The 21,102-nt window shown below is 46.4% G+C and overlaps 1 protein-coding gene across 1 annotated transcript in view; it reads right to left on the reverse strand.

Moving 5' to 3' along the window:
- Nucleotides 1–201: 201 nt before the first annotated feature.
- Nucleotides 202–21,102, reverse strand: part of LOC138283954 (E3 ubiquitin-protein ligase TRIM11-like) — a 222,606-nt gene continuing 201,705 nt past the window's right edge. The window contains exon 7 of the mRNA XM_069222227.1: nucleotides 202–5,766. Coding sequence (XP_069078328.1) covers nucleotides 5,321–5,766 — 446 coding nt within the window. The 3' untranslated portion in view covers nucleotides 202–5,320. The remainder of the gene's footprint in view (nucleotides 5,767–21,102) is intronic.

A 21,102-nucleotide genomic window follows, 5' to 3' on the forward strand; every position in this document is an offset into this window, starting at 1 on the left:
ACTTCCCCCACTCCTCAGCTGTTGTTGTTTACCTTCACCCACCTGCTACAATAAAGATAGCACTATAACACGGCTAGCCAGGTCATAGCTAATTTTTCCCCACACTCTTTGTCCCTCTTGCCAAGATCGGACCGCCGGGCGGCCGCCAATGCAGCCACACTCCCGCCGTGGCCATTATGAGATCCCCACTGGGCTGGCAGGCGGAAACCTGGTTTCCGCCCGCCAGCCCAGCGGGGATCTCAGCCGCAACACAGGAGCCGGCTCCAAATGGAGCCGGCGGTGTTGCGGCCGTGAAACAGGTGCAGTTGCATCCATCGCGCTTTTCACTGTCTGCTATGCAGACAGTGAAAAGCTGCACGGGGCCCTGTCAGGGGGCCCCGCGACTCCCCGTATCGCCAGCCTTTTCCTGGCGGTTCAAACCAGCAAGCAGCGCTGCCCTGGCGGATTAAAACCGCTGGGGCCATTGTGGAGGGAAACCGCCGGCCCCGGCGCTTCCGCCGCGGTCGTAATATCCTGGGAAGCACCGCCAGCCTGTTGGCGGTGCTTCCGTCAAAACAGCCCTAGCTGTGTTGTATGCCGTCCCTTCTTCCATTATGCCAACCCTCTATACCATCCTGCTACCAGAAATAAAACTAGTCAGTTCTGGAGCTTTTGTTTAAAAAAAAACTTTCAGCAATGCCGCACGCTGCTGTACAACATGGCTAAAAATATTGCTAAAGCCAATTGTGTACGTGAGATTTCTTGTTTTTTGGCTTTGCCAATGCTTGTTACACATGTCAACACTATCTGGGTAAACGTTTCTCCTCATTAGTACAACTCTTCCATATAAATACAACACCACTAAGCAACAGAAAGATGATTAGCCAACCTTTGCAAAGGGCCTTTCACTGCGCAGCAGCAGATGCTGCTGTATCTCTAGTAACTTTTGATCCGTTTACGGTGTACATTTTTGGTTAAAATCTGTAGATTATGCATCAGAAAATGGATTATGCGGTAACTGGGGTATATCCTTAGTTATGTGCAAAATGCCACAGCGGCAAAACTGCATAATTTCAGTGGCTCTGTGTATAATTGAACGAGGGGAACACTAGTCTGAGACACTTCTGGATTTTTCTGAGCCACTTGGTTGAGGAAACTATATTACATACCCATTGACCAAGGCCAGTTATGATTTACTACCCTTCACATATTTAGAAAACAAGGTGTAATCTGAGACAGCTATTGGTTCTTGTTACCAAGTGATCAATGACGCGTGTTGGCTTAATATCCTTTGTTTGTTACAGTTTAACATGTTTGCACAGGCTGAACAGTTACCTTCCCTCTTCCAACTGCCCAGCTCCTGATGTATGCTGAGAACAGTCCAAATGCTCTTACATGTGGCCCACCAGCTCTGAGTGGGTGGTCAGTCTTGCATTGCTAACTCACTAATTCAAACTTCAGTCTTTCTGCTGAGGGCCAATTTTCAATTCCCTTGGAAAATGCTAGTTTCCAATAATCAGGTTCTTTGAAATCAGTGATGCAAGTTTGAGGGGAAAAAACATTATTTACATTAACAAACTACCTAGATGGAAAGGGCCCATTTGCTTAGGTAAACAATGTCTAGGAAGAAGTCAGAAGGCTAAACAGTTGCCTCTTCTTGATATCTGGCAAAGAGCGAAGTCGATCCGATAAGAATAGGTGTCAGGACCCAAAGCAGACCCTCTTTCTTTTCTCTTTCTTTCCCTTAAAATAGTGGTTCTTACCTTTTTGACTTCTGTGAACCCACCCTCATTTAATAATTGCTGGAACCTAAGGACCCCCACCGAATCATTATTTGAATCGAGGAATGTTTGGGACCCGAGCTTGAGCACTGTTGACTATTTGAACAGTAAATTAATGCATAATAATACATAAGCATTCATCAAACGAATGCACAAATGGCAAACAAATGTATTTAATTCACAAATATAAAAAAACAAAGATGTATTTTAATGGAAAGAGTAGAGCTTTACTAAATTAGTTTGAGGCCACTCATCATCCATTTTGTATTCTGTTTGATGCACTTGCACTGTTGCCACGAACCAGTCTGAGAACATTTGTTTGCGTCCAATTTCAAATTCCATTACATTAACAAAATGAGAGATTGAGAGCAGCTCAGTCAGTTTTATTGGTGTTGTGATTAGAACTCTGGTACCCCATGCAGCACCTGTGGAGACTGTCAGGGCACTTTAAAGTATGAAGTCATCAGGAGCAATACCTGAAAATGTTCTGATACAGCTTATTAATTAATGGCTAAAAGCCAAACAGTTCCAAATGCAGTCTGCGAAATGCTGAAAAAGTGACCTGAGACGTGGTACACAGAGCAGCAGTGCAAGCGTGTATTCTGATGTCAGGAGTCAAGCTCACGTGGGGGGCAAGCAGCAGCTGTGTGGTAGCTGTGCACAACGTCACAAGTCCATTCTTTAACTTAGAGCTATACAAAATGACAAAGCCAGATGAGAACACAATTAGGCCAAGAGAATCCTAAAAAAAGTGGCCCACATTCATGAATAATGATTATTTTTTGAAGTTTTATAATGTGTGAATTCAGTCGAAAGGCAGCAAAGCAATTTACATAAGAACCAGTTCCATTGCACCGGATTAAATACATTTTTAGTTTAAGGAGTGAGATTAAGGCCCTCATTACAACCCTGGCGGTCGGTGTTAAAGCGGCAGTACTACCGCCAACAGGCCGGCGGTAAAAAAAATGGGATTTGGACCATGGCGGTTACCGCCATCCAAATCCGCCACTTTAACACACCGACCGCCAGGGTGGTAACGGCAGCTGGGCTGTAGACTTCGGTCTCCAGCCCGGCAGCTGCCACAATCCCAACCTCGGGATTACGACCCGGCCTACCGTCATGGTTTTAGTGCCAAATATACTGCCACGAAAACCATGGGGGTAGGCACTATCAGTGCCAGGGAATCCTTTCCCTGGCACTGATAGGGGCCTCAACCGCCCCCCTCCCCATACCCCTCCCAGAGTCCTCCCCCACCCTCCCCCTTCCTCTCCTGCACCCGCACATATACAGACCCACACGTGCACCCATATACACACATGCACACACGCATACCCACCACCACCCATGCATGCACACATACATACCCACACACCGCAACACACACCAACATACCTTGTCACACACATGCATTCACAGCACACAACACTCACAATCACTCATTCACGCATGCATCCTACGCGACTCATACCCGCACTCACGCATGCCAATACACACACACAACACCCCCCACATACACACAACACCCCCCTCTCCGGTCAGAGAACCCGACTTACGTGCTTGCAAGGGGTCCACCGGCTGGAGAAGGTCTGCAGCGCTGCTGTCAGCAGCCCCATCTGCCAGAAAAACACTGCCAGGCCGTATCGTTGCTCATGATACTGTCGGCAGTGTTTTGCTGGCATGGCGTGCTGCTGTCAGCAGCGCCGCCTTACTGTCGTCTGCCACCCTGACCATTGGCGGTGTTCCGCCAGCATTCTAATGGAATACCGTCGTCAGTCATGATAGCGGTAGACGGCTGGTAGCCATGGCAGCAGTATGTAGGTGGCCGTCGCTGTGGCAGTAGGCGGTCAATACCGCCAATGTTGGAATGAGGGCCTCAGTGATTTGACCAGAATCATAGGATGTTGAGATCCAATCTGGGCAGCTCTGACTAGAACACTACACCTACTCCGCTACCCGCTGCCTATAGGGCAGATTTAAGAAAAGTGACACTGCATCCAGTGCAGCTCCACTTTTCTTGCACCCCTTAGCGACCCCCTTCTGCTACCATGTGTGTGCCGTGATTAAAATACGGTGCACCATGGCGCAGGATAGGAGGCAAAAGAGTCAAACTTTTTGATGCTATAGATGCATTGTTCAGGGTTAGCGGCAACATTTTGCCACTAACACTGAACAGTACATAGGGGCCAGTTGGAACCAATGGTGTTCCCCCTTTGAGTGCCTGCCCTGAGCAGGCATTAAAAATGCAGAAAGAAATGGCGCAAAGGAATCTTTTAGATCTCTTTGCACCATTTTTGCAGCCCCCATAATGGGGGAATGACTCCCTTGCACAAGGGGTTACAAAGTGGTGCAATGCATGCATTCATTATGCCATTTTGTAAATCTGGCGTGGTGATTTTGGCCTCGTTGGGCCACACTAGCATAAAACAAATTATGCTAATGTGGCGTAAGGAGGCGCTAGGCCCTCTTACATCTGGACCTATGTTTTTATTCTTCTGGGAAAGGTTGCTGTAGTATTGTATGTGTCAACTTAGGTTATAATTTATGGTACAGCACATTTTATTCTCAGGATATCTATTCATGTATATCAAATGTTGTAGTTGGTATGGTCTGGTTCCCCCTGCACCAGTTCTTGCATTATCTGGAATGCTCCAGTGTTCTATTCTGTTGGAGCTATTGGAGCTGTATGCAGGTGTGGCTGGAGTTTCTGTTACCTTCATCTCTGCAAAATAATTAAGAACTTTCTTCAGTTATTTGGACTTCTACCTTTTACTTCACTTAGAGGAATTACTACAGTTACCTCACAGAGAGGCCCATAACTCAGCCTTTATCTTACTCACCCCGTCCCAGCCCCCTTTAGCCTCAGGACAATGGTCTGGCAGGGAAAGGGTAAAGAAAAGCACAGACTTGATGCTGCTCTGTGGGCTTAGGTGAGAATGGGCCTAATGCGAGGCCCCTGCAAACAATCACCCTCCTCACGCCCTCTATGGCCTGAAAGTAATTGCCCATCGGGGGACAACTGCTTCTGGACCAACCATGCGGGGCGGGGGCCGAGATGAGAATGCCATAAGGGCCAGGGAACACCTGGTCCTCAGCCTCAGTTTGACAGCATGGCAGGGAGTGCCCATGGTGCTAGCGCCACATTACAGTGGTCTGACATGGACTGGGAAAGACAGGAAGTCTCTGTGGGCCGGTTTATAGAGGCCCTAAAAAACTGGTCCACAGGTGAACCCGAGGCACTCACCCATTGCCCAATGCCCGAAAGCCTGCCTTCCTAATCCGACCCTGCCAGATGATGAGGACTCTGAGGCAGAATGGTGTCAGTCAATATTATGATTACCTTCAGGTTATAGAGAGTGTTTCACATGCTTGGTTGCTGGAGGGCTGGAGCTGAAGCAGATCCTGTAGGTGAGACACAGATTTCATGGTTCATGATGTGGAATTACTTAAGGTACATTTTTTCAAAACAAAACTGCAATAAAAGGCAACACCCACAACTCAGACATTCTAAGAGATTTCTTAAAGATCTTGATCTTTTCCTGCATCTAATAAATCTAATTAAACTATTTCTTAAACAGCTTTGCAACTACTTTGGTAAGAAAAGGCGAAACGAGTTGTGTTGCAGCAGCTGCAGCAACCTCTCCAACTGCAATTCCGAGTGATTCTCCTGACACAGGGCTCCCCACATTCTCCCTCCTCAAAGACTCTGTAGCCGAGTGCTCTTGCGCTGCAGACTCAACCTGCCTGCCAGTGGTTGTTAGTTGTATTGCACCCACTGTGACGATTTCCTTCATCCCCTCCTGGGTTTCCTCCAGATGTTTCCCCAGTTCAATTTGTGTCTCCTTTATTCTGCTTTTAAGTAATTTGTGTCCATCATGAAGCATTTGTCTTATTTCCATCTGACTGTCACGTGGTGATAATCCTTGAATCTTTCCCTCTTGGTCCTGAGTTGTCTCCTCGGCTTCATGATACATGTCAGTGGTATAGCATCTTCCTCCATTCCGGTGATCTTAAAGTAAAAAAGATGAAATATTCATGTTTTATAATAATTAGTAAAAAAAAAAGTAATACATTCATTAATTCCCTACTTTTGCGTAATTGAAAAACACTGAGGGCCAGATTTAGTAAGCCCTTGCATTCCTGTTGTGTCACGCAAGGTGATGCAAGGCAACACAAGCAGGGCCGGCTTTAGCACTTTTGGCGACCTGTGGAACAATTATTTTTTGTGTCCCCCTTTCCTCTGCCCATGACGTCCTCTCCCTCAGATTTCCTCACTACCACTGGGCGAAAGTGCACCTCATCTCTCCATAGCCCCCTTCTCAAATACACTTAATTTGTTTTAAAGCACTAGTAAAAGCTGGCTTTACTAATAAGAATGTATGTCTAACCAAACAAATTATTTTTAGCAACATTAAATTCTAAGTAATTGCTAAACCCAGCACTCTCCCCTAGGTAGTACCCCCTCTCCAGGTCAGCTCCCAGTGTAGCCGCAACAGTCGCACTGCTCTAAACCCTGCCCTGAACACAAGGGTTTAAGTTAGAATAAAGGAGCCTTGGTAATTCCAGAGTAATGCAAGGTAGTGCAAATCACTGTTACTCTTTATTGGGAAGGCGTTCCCATGCATCGACCCATTGATTTTGATACAATCTGCATTCATAAGAAGAGGGAAACCCTCTAAGAAGGTGCGCCTTCCTGTACAACATCAATCCTGCGTGTGATGCAGGCACCCTTACATCATGGTCCAAGGGTCCCTGCATTGACGCTAGGCATCACACAGTACATCAGCTCAGGGAGAGAGCAGGAATGCGCCATATCAGTAGAAATGGAGCATTCCTGCGCTCTCCCTGTTACGCAGCACAGCAAATTGTCTTGCTGCATTGCCTGAGAGTTTGATAAATCTGGCCCTTTATATATGCACCTATTATCTTCTTCCAATATTGTCTCTATCCATACAGGACTTTAAAAATTATACTGGGGTGAATGTAATTAAATTGATCCTCTAAAGGAAATCATGTCCACTTATACTAGATCCGCTTATAATTGGCGTAATGATAAACTCCCTCAGCCATAATAACATCATGTTAATGTACTAAACAGCTCTAAGTTGATATTTAAAAAATAGAACTAACTATTATGGAAGTTACATTATTAGTGCTTCCGTTGAATTATTTGACATTGTGAAGGAGTTATTCTGCTCACACTGATGTACAATTGCCAATCTAGTAACAAAAGACAGCATTTAAAGTTTGAGGAGAGCTAAAAATCCTCCAATTTCTGAAGAAAACTTTACACGCACAGTATAATTGGGGATATTATTGCCCATGAAATTTACCTCCAGAAATTGGAGGATTTTCAGGCCCCTCTACTCCACAGGACTTCAGTTTTTCAGTAGAGATATTTCTGTCTTTCTTATATGATATTTTATTATTTATCCAACTTAACAGCTGAAAGATTTCATTACAGTACGCAGTCACAATGCATGACCTAAATTGGTTTACTCTCCCACATCGTCTCCTCCTTCCTCACATGTCCTTCCATCCCCACCCCCAGAGTCAAATCTGTGCAATATATTGCTTCTTTATATGTCACCAGAATTATCAAAGACACAGTTCCATATATCTAGGTACTCTTACTGGTCTCTGAGACTGGAGATTCAAGGGCCCAGTCCAACCCATGTTCTTCCAAATTTTAGGCTGTGTGTGTCCGTCTGTGGTCTCTAACTGGTTTCGATGTTGTTTTAAATTTCTTCCTCTCGCACATAAGTCATATAAGAGCACTGAGGAGACGTGGCTCATGCCTCCAAGATGGTGGATGCAAGCCTCTAAGGCTCTACTCTCTGGCCCGAGTATTGACTACCATCCTGGCTTGGTCCTTCGCTGATGCTGGCAGGCATCCCTAGCCCATTTCAGCCATGCTTTTGGTGGAACCCAATGAGCTTCTGGGTGCCACACCCGGACATCGAGGCTGCATTCCACTCAGCCCTGACTGGTGCAAGAAGTGCTGTGGCCTAGACCCCTCAAGTAGCCGTCTGGACGGCAAACCCTGCCATTGTGGAACTTCCAAGGGCTGGGTGTGGAGGGCCCCATTTTACACGGTACCGATATCCAGCCACCGCAACCCTGCTGAAGCCTACTATAGCCCCCCTGAGCCCAAGCACTGTAGTGCCTCTTTCTCCCATGCCTTAACGCCCCCCACAAGTGCATTCAAGGGAGTACAGCGCCCAGGCCAGCAGCCATCCCCAACTGTCTACATCATTGCCGTACACCATCCCTATACTCTTCCCCTTACTTTGCCGCACTGATTGGTGCACAAGGGGGACATGCCATTGTTGCAGCGGCCTGCTGTGGCTGAGCTGAGGCCCTTGCTATTATACTGCACCCTGTGCTGCAGCCTGACCCAGAGCCTGGGGCCTTCTCCTTCCCAATTGCATTGGTGCTCTCACTGGTGCATGCAAGGGGGCCTACACACCTGAACACTTCAGCTCCCGGCACTAGGGCATTACTGCAAGCCCCCATACCCCTGTTGAATCTAGGCCCTTTAATGTGGGCCTTTCCTACCATGCACCAAGGCTTTAGGGTTCTGGAAGTGACTTGCAGAAGGCTCAGACTTCCTCATAGCTTGGGAGTCTGAGAAGAACACTGCTCTTATTCTCTGCTGGTTGATTTCCAAGAGGAGCCTACTGAACTCTCCTACGTCTAGGCAGAACAACCTCTATTTCCCCTCACATTGCCCGCATGGGGGACCTGCTTGACGAGGTGTTACCGGCACATAATAACTGGGGCTGCTACAACACACTTAACACATTGCCAACTACAAGACTCCTGGTACGGGTTTTCCCAACCCCACATTGTGGTATTGAAAGTACTGAGGCAGCTCCCCCCACGTGCTACAGTCAATGCCAGACCCATGGGATCTCACTCGATATCTCTACAAACCCCCCCTGACATCAGCGCACGGCTCAGTGCACATGGGAGGGGCACCGCTGCCCACCTGAGCCCCCCTTGTGCCCTGGCTGGGGCCCAGCAAGTTGGACATGCACCTGACTGTTCCTCCCTTGCATTGGTGCTAGAGCTGATGCCCTGGGGGTGACTCCTTCAGGTACTGATGCCACCCGACCTCCTCCCAAAGCCCTGGTAACCCCACATGATGACCCCCCTAGGACAATTCTCCTCATCTCCACAGGAAGAGGGGGGTGAAGATTCCCCCAGGTGCCTAATGAATACTCAGGCTGGTAACAGCCACACTTTCTCATCATGGGCAGGCGCCGATCAGCCACTCCGGGCACCTCTTTAACTGACATGGCCTCACTGTCAATCATCTCATAAACACCACTGGCAGGATCTGCCCTGGTGATGTCCACCTCTGATAAATTTGATCAAGTTTTGGCTGCCACTGAACACTCCTGCATCTCGATGGAGACACAGCTCAGTACCCTGACTACCGAGATCAGCTTTCTCTGTGACGATCACCGCAAACTCTCAGACAAGGTCACGGAAGACAAGAAAAGTATAACTATCCTGCAACCCATTGTGGCCAACAATAAATGTGCTATTCAGGAGCGAGTTTTCAATGTGGTGGAAAGGGCAGAGGACATTGAAGGCTGCTCTCAGAGGAGCAACATAAGAATATTGGGATTGCTGGAGGGAACGGATGGGCAACATCCCATTGCCTACCTGAAAAACTAGATCAGGTCATTTATCCCTAGCTCTGATCTCACTCCATTCTTCACACTGGAAAGAGCACACTGAGTACCAAATCTACAGCTCTCTCCTGGCTCCCCCCACGCTCTATGTTGGGAAATTACTCCATTGCAATGACCAGGATGCCATCTTCCATGTATCTTGTGGTACTGGCCCTTTCAGAGTCAAGCACAAAGTGACCATGTTGTACCCTGATGACACTAAGGCAGTTTGGCAGCAGCAAGCCTCTTTTCTAGGAGTCAACCGACATCTACAGCTACTTGGAGTCCAGTACTCACTCCTGTTCCCAGCATGCCTCAAGATTATGTTTGAAGGCTCCTCACACTTCTTCACTGATCCCAAAGATGCCTGAGTCTGGGCCGACCAATACTATGGCACGACCAACCTGCATCATCCTGCCCAGACCTCAACTGCCCCCAAACCGCACCAGAAACGGCAGAGTAAACCCCAAAACATCTCTGCATCACGATCATCTCTGATGATGTTCCTGAATTTGGAACAGATCATAGAAAAAAAACATCGGGCCCTGCAGGCAGCTGCCACCATTGCACTGCCTCTATTGACATAGACGAGGAAAAGGGCAGACACATTTTTACCTCAGATGATGACAACAGGGCTCCATGGCTCCACAGAGTGTAATCTCTCAAACTGCAGACACGCTTATATAATGTGAATCCACCATATGTTGCCTGAGCTAGTGTAACCTGGCTGTATCCATTATGTCATCATGCTATAATGACTTGCTATCCTATATTTAACCTAAAATTTTCTTGCCATAACTGCCGTCTCCGGGGCTCCCCACACATGCACATTGCACAATCCTCCTGGTGCATCCCTTCCGAGACCAACATCTGATACCTTTCCTTCTTCTCCTAGGTGTCACAACTAGAGATTACCCTGACATCCGCTGTTTGCAGGCCCTCCCCAACTTTTTCTTTTCAAATGGGCCCATAGGCAACAGCCTTATCACTCAAAGTTTGGTCACCCCCCACTATACCTTAGGTCTCTAGATATAGATGACTTGTTTGTGCATACTGCCTGTTGCAGTAGGCTCTCTCTGTTCTATTCATATCATCCCTACAATGGTCCTAGACCTCGTATTACCCCCCATTGATTGGTATACTACCGGCAGGGCAAAAATATGTGATCATCATGTCGCGTAGGCTCTCATTATTCTAATGAGACTACTGGATTTTGAGCAGCAAGACCGGCCACGGTGTGGGAGACTGAGTCTGACCCACTGTGGGTGACACCTGACGCTCTAAATCCGGGTTTTGCTCCGGCTAACTAGCAGTGCCTCATCTCTACCAATGGATAGAGATGAATGGGCAGCCGAGCGCATGACATATTAGGCTTCTCAGGGAAGTCGTGGTCACTCAGGTCGCATCCGGTTCTCTCATTCACAATTCGGTCTCATACATAAATGACAGACAGAAGCAGTATATGTTCTAATGATTGGTTCAATAAAACAACTGCATCTTAGATAGCAAAGCGTGAGCTGCAATAACCAGGATGACACAACATGACAGTATTAAAATAGTGACTAGGAGAGTGAAACACAAGAATAACGCTATCATATTGTCACTAGAATTTATGGACTATTTTCTTTCTAAATCATAATCTGAGCACAGCACGTTAAACTCTAATTCTGCCTTTCAGGTTCCCCCAGGAGGACATCGACCCTCATACCTGAGCAAAGGCCTGTAGTCTGCGTTAGCATCTGCAGCGAAGCATTCAGCAATCAGCATACAGTCATGGTTCCCTGGCTGGAATCTCCCTCTTAACGTGTAATGGGACTAGGAAGTGTTTTTATAATAACACAGCTGATGTTCTAAGAAAATGTCCCTACGTAAGGATGTGTATTTTCTACCAATGTTGGAGACTAAACTTCTACCACCTTCACCGGCAACGTACCAAACTGTAGCCTTGACTGAAGCACAAAGTGATCAAGAATGTCTTGTTTGAGAACACGGTGCTGGGCTAAGCAAAAACAGTTAGATAGATGAAAATAAAACAAGACCTTAAAACTGGTCATTGTAAAAATAACAATGCAAAGCCAAATAAAATATATCTAGGTCAAAGTGCACAGCGGCCTAGTGTGTTAAACTAACATGCATGGAGCTATAACTAAAATGGCTACACAACAATCATACTATGGACAAGTGATAATGGAGGGATGATACCCCCAGCAACAGCCCCCACAGAGCCACCCAGACATCACACAGCATCATGCTATCTACAAATATTGATTTTCACCACCTCACGCTGAACGTACGTGGCATCCACACAGCGCGACCAATACGCAGTCTATTCCTACATGCAACATCAGAAAGCCCAGATTGTCCTATTGAGAGAGATACACTCTACAAAGGATGAACTTGAGCACCTTCACAAGTATTGGAGGGGCATAATCCACGCAACTACATACTCAACCTACCTAGGTGTCCTAAGCTGGATCCACCCAGGTATTCCCTTTCAAGTGTTAGACACTATCATTGATAAGGAGTGACACTATGTGCTTCTGGTGGGCCACTTGGATGGATGCCCTCTACTCCTGAGAAGCATATATGCCCCATATTCCAACCAGGGACACTTGTGGGATGCCCTCTCTATGGCCCCAGCCCACAAGAATTCACTTCATGGATTCTTGGTGAGGACTTTAACTGGACCTAACCCTTGATAGATTCCCATCCTCCACTACCACACTCCCCTTCATTTACACAAGCTGCATGACTCCAAGCTGGATGCATCATTGGTCCTTACTAGAAGCATGGCGATCCCACAATCTCACCGCCAAACTGTACTCCTTTTGTTCAGCACCTCACAAATTGCACGTACGCCTTGACCGTTTCCTTTGTTTGGCTTTCTTAGTGCCTCAGATGCATCACACCGACTATAGTAGCTAAATAGTTTCAGATCACAACCCACACTTCATTGACCTGCGGTGGAAGACTCCTCAACTACCAACACCCATTTGGCATCTTTAGCATGACTGTCTGGAAGACTACATCTTCCATGACGAGCAGAGCACTCATATTCGCCACTATTTTACTGACAACCATAACATGGCATCCACTAAAACTATTGAGTGGGATGCCTTCAAGGTATTGCTCAGAGGTGGCTGGATTGAGCGAATAATGGGTGTCTGAAGGACATTTAATAGGGAGATCATGGCTCCTGAACACCAGCTAGCCGAATTGGAAAGGCAGCGGACTCTGATCCTATGTCGACCACACAACTTGCAGCAGCCAAAATGTCCTATACTCTGCTATTAGAGCACCTCCGTCGCTTTACCTTTACTGCCCATGTGTCAAGGGTCCAAGTCCGGCTGCCTCCTGGCTTGGCTGATACAACAATATCACACAATCACCCCAATCACTGAGATAAAATTACCCATCTGCTTTACGGTCTGCACGCTGCATACAAGAAGAAATACTCCAATCCTTTTAGGGCTACTATTGAACAGTTTACAGTGCTCTATGGTTCTCTTTAGAGGCGGACTCACTAAGCTTCCTATCCGGGATTGAGGTGCCCCAAATTCCTGCCAGTACCAGTGAAGTCACTGATGCTAAAACAACCATGGAAGAAGATGAAGCTCAGGCAATCCAAGCCCTCACCCACAACAGGGTGTCTGGGCTCGACCGCCTATCTCTTGAATATTAAAGCACCTTTTCGACAATCTAGGCCCACCACGTGGGTGCAATGTATGAGGCTGCACTGACAGCAGGGAGCTCACCCCTTCATTGCATGAATTCATCTTAGTCTCACTGTATAAACCGGGCAGAGACCCCCTGAGACTGTCATCATATTGAATTGTAGCAATCCTGGATGCAGATTATAAAATACTTAGGAAAATTCTTGCCAATCATTGTGCATGTGTTCTCCCAAAGTTGATTCAGATAGATCAGAATGGATTTGTTCCAGGACATAGACCATGTACAAGTACAAGTTCCACAAGCTGCATGCCTAATATTGGACCTGAAAAAGGCATTTGATGCACTGAGTTGGCCATACCTTTTTCTTGTGCTCCCTCACTTGGGAGTGTGCCCTACATTGCTAACTTATACCAAACTACTTTACACTAACCCAACTTTAAGGGTGCTACTAAGTCGCTCCATCTCTGCATCTTTCCAGGTACATCGGAGAGCAGGCAGGGGTGACTTCTGTCACTTTTGGTCCTTCCTCTTGTGATGGAGCTCCTGGCTATCTGACTGTAGACAGAAGGTCGTAATTGGGGTATACCTCTGGCAGATAGGACCCATTCCGTATCGCTGTATGCAGACGACTTGCTGATATATCTTCAGGATATCTTCTTGGATGACTCCCCAATACAAAATAATCTGACTAAGATTAACCACAGCTGCAGGACTGTGAGTGAACAGGAGAAATCGGCTATATACCCCTTTAACTTAACCCAATCTGCACAACATTTATACTTGGGTGAAGCATCCTTTACTGTCAAAGAGTGGCACTCTGCTACCTGGTCATCTGTTTATGCCACACCCCACTTGGCTTGAATGAGGGTAACCTTTGTACTGGTTGCCCGGCACCAGGGTACACATTCATTTCTGGCAGTTGCTCCCTCTAGCCCCCATTCGTCAGATAGCCCTGGCTAAAATGGTTCTCTTACGTCGACTATTCTACTACTTTGCCAATTTCCCTGTTGTCCCACTGCATTGTTTTTTTTAAAGGAACTGAATACCTTATTAGGTAATCTTATCTGAGACACCACACAACACTGAGTTGCTCTTCGGAAACTACAATTGCCGGTAAACTGCGGAGGTCTGGACGCTTCCTCATTCAAAACCTACAATTTAGCAGCTCACCTGCAATGGCTGTCACGATGGACTGCCAGACGGTACATGGGTGAGACCAGTTGCAAGGAGGGAGTCCTTACCCCATCCACAGTTTGCAGATTCCTGCTCCCAAAATCCACACCTCCCCCAAACAATCACTAAAAGTATCATTGGCACGGATATGCATATCTCGCACATATAGCTTACCAAATTTCACCCTGGCCTACACCCCTGCCTTCCCCCTAGAAGGTCTCCCATGGCACCTACACACACTGAGATATGATGCCTTGGATGGCTCAGTCAATCAACACAATAGACGACTTGTTTGTGGACGGCCATCTTATTTCATTCAACCAACAGCTGTCAAACTATAACCTACTGCCCGGCCAATTCCTTCATCAAAGACAGTTGGTTCACACCTGCCACTTCCTTTGGAACGCCGCAGATACAGAACCTGCCACCCATCTTGTAGTACAGACTATCCTTATAATGGGGAATGGCCAGCATCCTATTACTTAGCTTTACAAGGTCATTAGAGACCTGTCAGTGGTCCCCCTCGACTTCCTTCAGCAGGAATGGGAGGATGAGTATGGGCAAGTGCTGAATGACACGGAATGGTCACAAGCCCTAGAACTACCTCAGCAGGTTTCTGAAAACTCCTGTTTCAAGAATAAACAAGTCTCTCTACTACACATTTTACCCCAGCTCAAATAAACCACTATTTTCCCAGTTCAAGCGAGCTGCCCATGCTGTCTGGCACTAGACGTGGACCTAATATGTATGTTATGGTTCTGCTCAGCCCTCCAACTCTACTGGAAAACAATCCATGAAACCCTGCATAATGTCACAGAGCTGCCTGACATACACACCTGGGAAGCATACTCCCTGGGCATCTTCAAGTGCTGAAAACAATATGAAGTGAGCACCAGTTCCCCCTCTTTGACGCTTCTCCAATCTAAATGTGCACTCACCCCACACGGTCGCTCTCCTACAGCCCTGGCATTGGAGGCCTGATGTGGTGCAGTATATACGAAATCAAAAAGGGAGAAGGAGGTTGTGGGGCTGGGGCTGTCCTCCTTTTAGCCTATGTAACATTACAAAAGAGGCCCAGCTAAAAGAACTAACAGAGGATGGATAAGAAAAAGGTTTTTCCTGTTAGAAAAACTCCAACTCACCAGGGTTACCACTTGGTGGCATGCTTCATCATTGGGTTTATTCCCATTCCACTATGGAGCGGGGGCATGCTACTACCAACGGGATACGTGGGAGCACTGATGTAGTCTTGTCAATGTGAATCACAGGAGGGATAGGAGTGGTGGGGTCTTGGGTGAGTTAAAAATTCCTGTTTCCTAGTAATTCTGATGATTTAATAGATCTCTTGGATGCAGTATGATAAAAAAGGGCCTACGGAAGTGGGGAATGTAATGTACCTTACTTCCTAGTCTATATGTTTCAGAGCCTTACCCCTAGGCTCCTCATCAGGACTAAGGTTGACTCTCTGGTGCCACTCCTTGTTTGACTACCACTAATAAAAGCCTTAATAATACATGCTAAGTGATATGTTGCAATTTACCTAACTGATGTGATGTCATAAGAGGATACCTATTGTTTATGGTATCCATCATTGATACCTGTGAGAATATAAACAAAGGCATAGTTATCATACCCCCTCATTTATATTGGGCTGCTATATGTGTTGCTTGTGTGTGTGGTTCCACCTATTTGCAAACCTCACTGATTCATGGGAAACTGCACTCATGAATATCAGAAATGAGAGACCAATGTACTGTCACAATCGGCAATACAAGACACACAACATCATAACATTTAAACACGAAAAGCACACCAACAGCGCACATCTGTATCCTACTCGATAGTATTTGGACTCTCGTATCATAGATCCTCCAGGAAGGGTGTGTGCTTGTAGTCACACTCTAAAGATTTGGCAAAGTTTTAGGATCGAATTATCTTACCGTATCTGTGGCGCGATGTAAATAGTGTGCAAATGGCACTTACTTCCTCAAAGCCACACTACCACTCTGCACCTAATGCTCATCTTCCCGGGGTCTGAATCTTGCAAGCTTTCATGGGAACTGAGTTTAAATGAGCAGCAGCCTTCGCTGCTCAGTGTGCTGCAGCGTGCAGCACTAGACTGATAACTTCACCAAAATGGCGGCCTCCCATGGAACGAAGGGAGGTCCACGAGGGCCCTAAGAGTAGGTGTCCCTTGTGAGTGCCAGTTATGGCATGGAGGTCATGGGGGCTTCATTTGCTTACAGAGGCAAAACTGGGGATTCCCATATCGTTGTGATAATTATTTGGGAATACCTTTCTTGTGTTTAATGAAGGGTAACTTGTTCCCTTCTTACAGTGATGGTACTGTCTATGTGAGTGGCTAATACTTATTGATGAAGGATTGCTCTTTATGACACTATGGAATGTGAGTGATTGAGTTGGACAAAAAACCTTAGTGCTACCTAGGTGTACCCTTCATTTTCGGAAATGTATATCCGACTAATGGTTAATGTGATGTTAATACTTCATCAGCTGGCACCCAGGGTTGTCTTTATTGAGGCCTATTTGATGTGTGCTTAATTTATAGACCCATTGTTGCTCTATTTCAAACAGTATGGGCTTGCAATTAATCTCTTTATGGTGTTCTAGGATAACCACTAGTAATCCTCCACTGTGTGTGCTTTTCCTTTGAAGTGAGTGGACATTTTAGTAGTAGTCCGTCCATATCACAGATTACTGCAGTGTTCGCAGATGCGAGTCTTAACCTTGCGGGTGGTAATCCCCATATAATGTAGGCTACAAGTCTCTGATGTCCCATATTGTATTGTCGTTAAAGTGACCTGTTTAGTAACCTTAGTTAGATGGCACACACTACAATTCTCATATGGATGATGTCCTTTAGGTAGTGGTAGGTAGTTGGTACCTTTCAGTTTATTATGGAGAAGGCGTGGACAGGTGTGTACAAGCATGTTTCTAAGACTGTTCACCCGTTTATGGGAAAACATGGGTTTGGGGATGTTCAATGAGCCACTATTGAGGATGTGCCAATGTTTGATGATGATCTTGCATACTTGATTGGAGGCTATGTTAAACGTTGTGATACATATTGTTCTTTCCTCCTTGTCCTTTTGAGGAGGGGTGTCCACAAGGGCTTCTCTGTTGTTATTGCAAGCTCGCTTCATGGCTCGGTTGATTATTCTTGGTGGGTATTTCCTAGCCTCAAGTTTTGATGCTAGACTCTGGGCTTGTTTTTTGTAATCCGATATATCTGAGCAATTCCTTCTGAATCTGTGGAATTGTCCAAACCAAAGGTTCTCTCTCAAATGGTGGGTAGGGACGATCAAACAGAAGTAAACAGTTTTTGGCTGTTGGTTTTTCATGGATGGTTGTTTTTAACCGCACCATTGGGGCTATAATGCTTAGATCTAATCAGACCAAATGTTCCTTGCTCATTGTGAAGGTGAATCTCAAGAACTGGTCCTGTCCGTTTAACCACTCTAAAAATGTTGCTACTTGTGTCTCATCCCCTATCCAGATAGCCAGTATGTCATCAAAATATCTTTTCTGCAATACTATGGCCCTCATGCCGCCCGCCAAGTTGTAACCACTGCGTGGCCGCCAATGCGGCCACACTTCCGCGGTGGCAATTTCAACATCCCCGCTGGGCCGGTGGGCGGAAACCGAGTTTCCGTCCGCCAGCCCAGCGGGGATGTCGGCCGTAACATGGGAGCCGGCTCCAAATGGAGCCGGCGGTGTTGCGGCAGTGCAACGGGTGCAGTTGCACCCGTCGCGCTTTTCACTGTCTGCTATACAGACAGTGAAAAGCTCCATGTGGCCGTGGCATGGGGCCCCATGACTCCCCTTTCGGACAGATTTTTCATGGGAACCGCCATGAAAAGGCTGGCGGGAGGGGGACTCGTAATCCCATGGGCAGCACTGCAAGCAGCACTGCCCTGGGGGATTACCACCGCCGGGACCAACGTGGTGGTAAACCACTGGTCCCGGTGGTGCGACCGCAGCGCTTCTGCCGCAGTCGTAATCCCAAGGAATGCACCGCCAGCCTGTTGGCGGTGCATCCGACAAAACAGCCCTGGCGGTCTTTGACCGCCAGGGTTGTAATAAGGGCCTATGTTTTCTCTGTATGGATTATTAGGGTTTAGGATTCTGTTTCTCAAGATGATGGACATAAATAGGCCGGCCAGGCTTGGAGCAAAGGTGCTTCCCATGCTGGTCCTGTGTTTCTGAAGGTACAAATTTCTTTCAAACTCAAAAAAACTTTTGATTAGGGCCCAGAAACTACAATCCTTTACCACATTCTGTGGTGTTTGGTAGTCCCAATCTATGTCAAAGATAACCTCCTCAAAGATATGTAACGTGTCTGGGTGAGGAAGACTCGCGTATAGGCTCTCCACATCAAGTCCTATCAGTATCTCATGTTCTTAGTATAAAATTGTGTCTTTCAAAAGACACAGTACACCCTTTGTATCTTTAACCCCTTTGCTGCCAGGCCTTTTCCCCCCTCCTGTGCCGAGCCTTTTTTTGGCTATTTGGGGCAGTTTGCGCCTAGGTCCTCATAACTTTTTGTTCACATAAGCTACCCACGCCAAATTTGCGTCCTTTTTTTCCAACATCCTAGGGATTCTAGAGGTACCCAGACTTTGTGGGTTCCCCAGAAGGAGGCCAAGAAATTAGCCAAAATACTGTAAAAATTTCATTTTTTTTAAAAAAATGGGAAAAAGGGGCTGCAGAAGAAGGCTTGTGGTTTTTTCCCTGAAAAGGGCATCAACAAAGGGTTTGTGGTGCTAAAATCACCAGCTTCCCAGCTTTCAGGAACAGGCAGACTTGAATCAGAAAACCCAATTTTTCTACACAATTTTAGCATTTTACTGGGACATACCCCATTTTTACGATTTTTTGTGCTTTCAGCCTCCTTCCAGTCAGTGACAGAAATGGGCATGAAACCAACGCTGGATCCCAGAAACCGCAACATTTCTGAAAAGTAGACAAAATTCTGAATTCAGCAAGGGGTAATTTGTGTAGATCCTACAAGGGTTTCCTACAGAAAATAACAACTGAAGAAGAAAAATATTGAAATTGAGGTGAAAAAAACATCAATTGTTCTCTACGTTTTACTCTGTAAGTTTTTCCTGCAATGTCAGATTTTCGAAAGCAATATACCGTTACGTCTGCTGGACTCTTCTGGTTGCGGGGATAAATAGGGCTTGTAGGTTCATCAAGAACTCTAGGTACGCAGAGCCAATAAATGACCTGCACCCTGCAGTGGGTTTTCATTCTATACCGGGTATACAGCAATTAATTTGCTGAAATATAAAGAGTAAAAAGTAGCTATCAAGAAAACCTTTGTATTTCCAAAATGGGCACAAGATAAGGTGTTGAGAAGCAGTGGTTATTTGCACATCTCTGAATTCCGGGGTGCCCATACTAGCATGTGAATTACAGGGCATTTCTCAAATAGACATCTTTTTTACACACTGTCCTACATTTGGAAGGGAAAAATGTAGAGAAAGACAAGGGGCAATAACACTTGTTTTGCTATTCTATGTTCCCCCAAGTCTCCCGATACAAATGGTACCCCACTTGTGTGGGTAGGCCTAGCGCCCGCGACAGGATATGCCCCAAAACACAACGTGGACACATCACAGAAAACAGAGCTGTTTTTTGCAAAGTGCCTACCTGTAGATTTTGGCCTCTAGCTCAGCCGGCACCTAGGGAAACCTACCAAACCTGTGAATTTTTGAAAACTAGGGACCTAGGGGAATCCAAGATGAGGTGACTTGTGGGGCTCTGACCAGGTTCTGTTACCCAGAATCCTTTGCAAACCTCAAAATTTGGCTAAAAAAACACATTTTCCTCACATTTCGGTGACAGAAAGTTCTGGAATCTGAGAGGAGCCACAAATTTCCTTCCACCCAGCGTTCCCCCAAGTCTCCCGATAAAAATGATACCTTACTTGTGTGGGTAGTTCTAGCGCCTGCGACAGGAAATGTCCCAAAACACAAAGTGGGCACATCCCATTTTTTTACAGAAAACAGAGATGTTTTTTGCAAAGTGCCTACCTGTAGATTTTGGCCTCTAGCTCAGCCGGCACCTAGGGAAACCTACCAAACCTGTGCATTTTTTAAAACTAGAGACCTAGGGTAATCCAAGATGGGGTGACTTGTGGGGCTCTGACCAGGTTCTGTTACCCAGAATCCTTTGCAAACCTCATAATTTGGCTAAAAAAACATATTTTCCTCACATTTCGGTGACAGAAAGTGCTGGAATCTGAGAGGAGCCACAAATTGCTTTCCACGCAGCGTTCCCCCAAGTCTCCCGATCAAAATGGTACCTCACTTGTGTGGGTAGTCCTAGCGCCCGCGACAGTAAATGGACCAAAACACAACATGGACACATCAAATTTTTTCATAGAAAACAGTGCCTACCTGTAGATTTTGGCCTCTAGCTCAGCCGGCACCTGTGGAAACCTAGCAAACCAGCACATTTTTGAAAACTAGAAACCCAGGGGAATCCAACATGGGGTGACTTGTGGGGCTCTGGCCAGGTTCTGTTACCCAGAATCCTTTGCAAACCTCAAAATTTGGCTACAAAAAACACGTTTTCCTCACATTTCAGTGACAGAAAGTTCTGGAATCTGAGACGAGCCACAAATTTCCTTCCACCCAGCGTTCCGCCAAGTCTCCCGATAAAAATGATACCTCACTTGTGTGGGTAGGCCTAGCGCCTGCGACAGGAAATGGCCCAAAACACAACGTGGACACATCACATTTTTTCATAGAAAACAGTGCCTACCTGTGGATTTTGGCCTCTAGCTC

The sequence above is a fragment of the Pleurodeles waltl genome, chromosome 3_1 (assembly GCF_031143425.1).
Source record: "Pleurodeles waltl isolate 20211129_DDA chromosome 3_1, aPleWal1.hap1.20221129, whole genome shotgun sequence".
NCBI lineage: Eukaryota > Metazoa > Chordata > Amphibia > Caudata > Salamandridae > Pleurodeles > Pleurodeles waltl.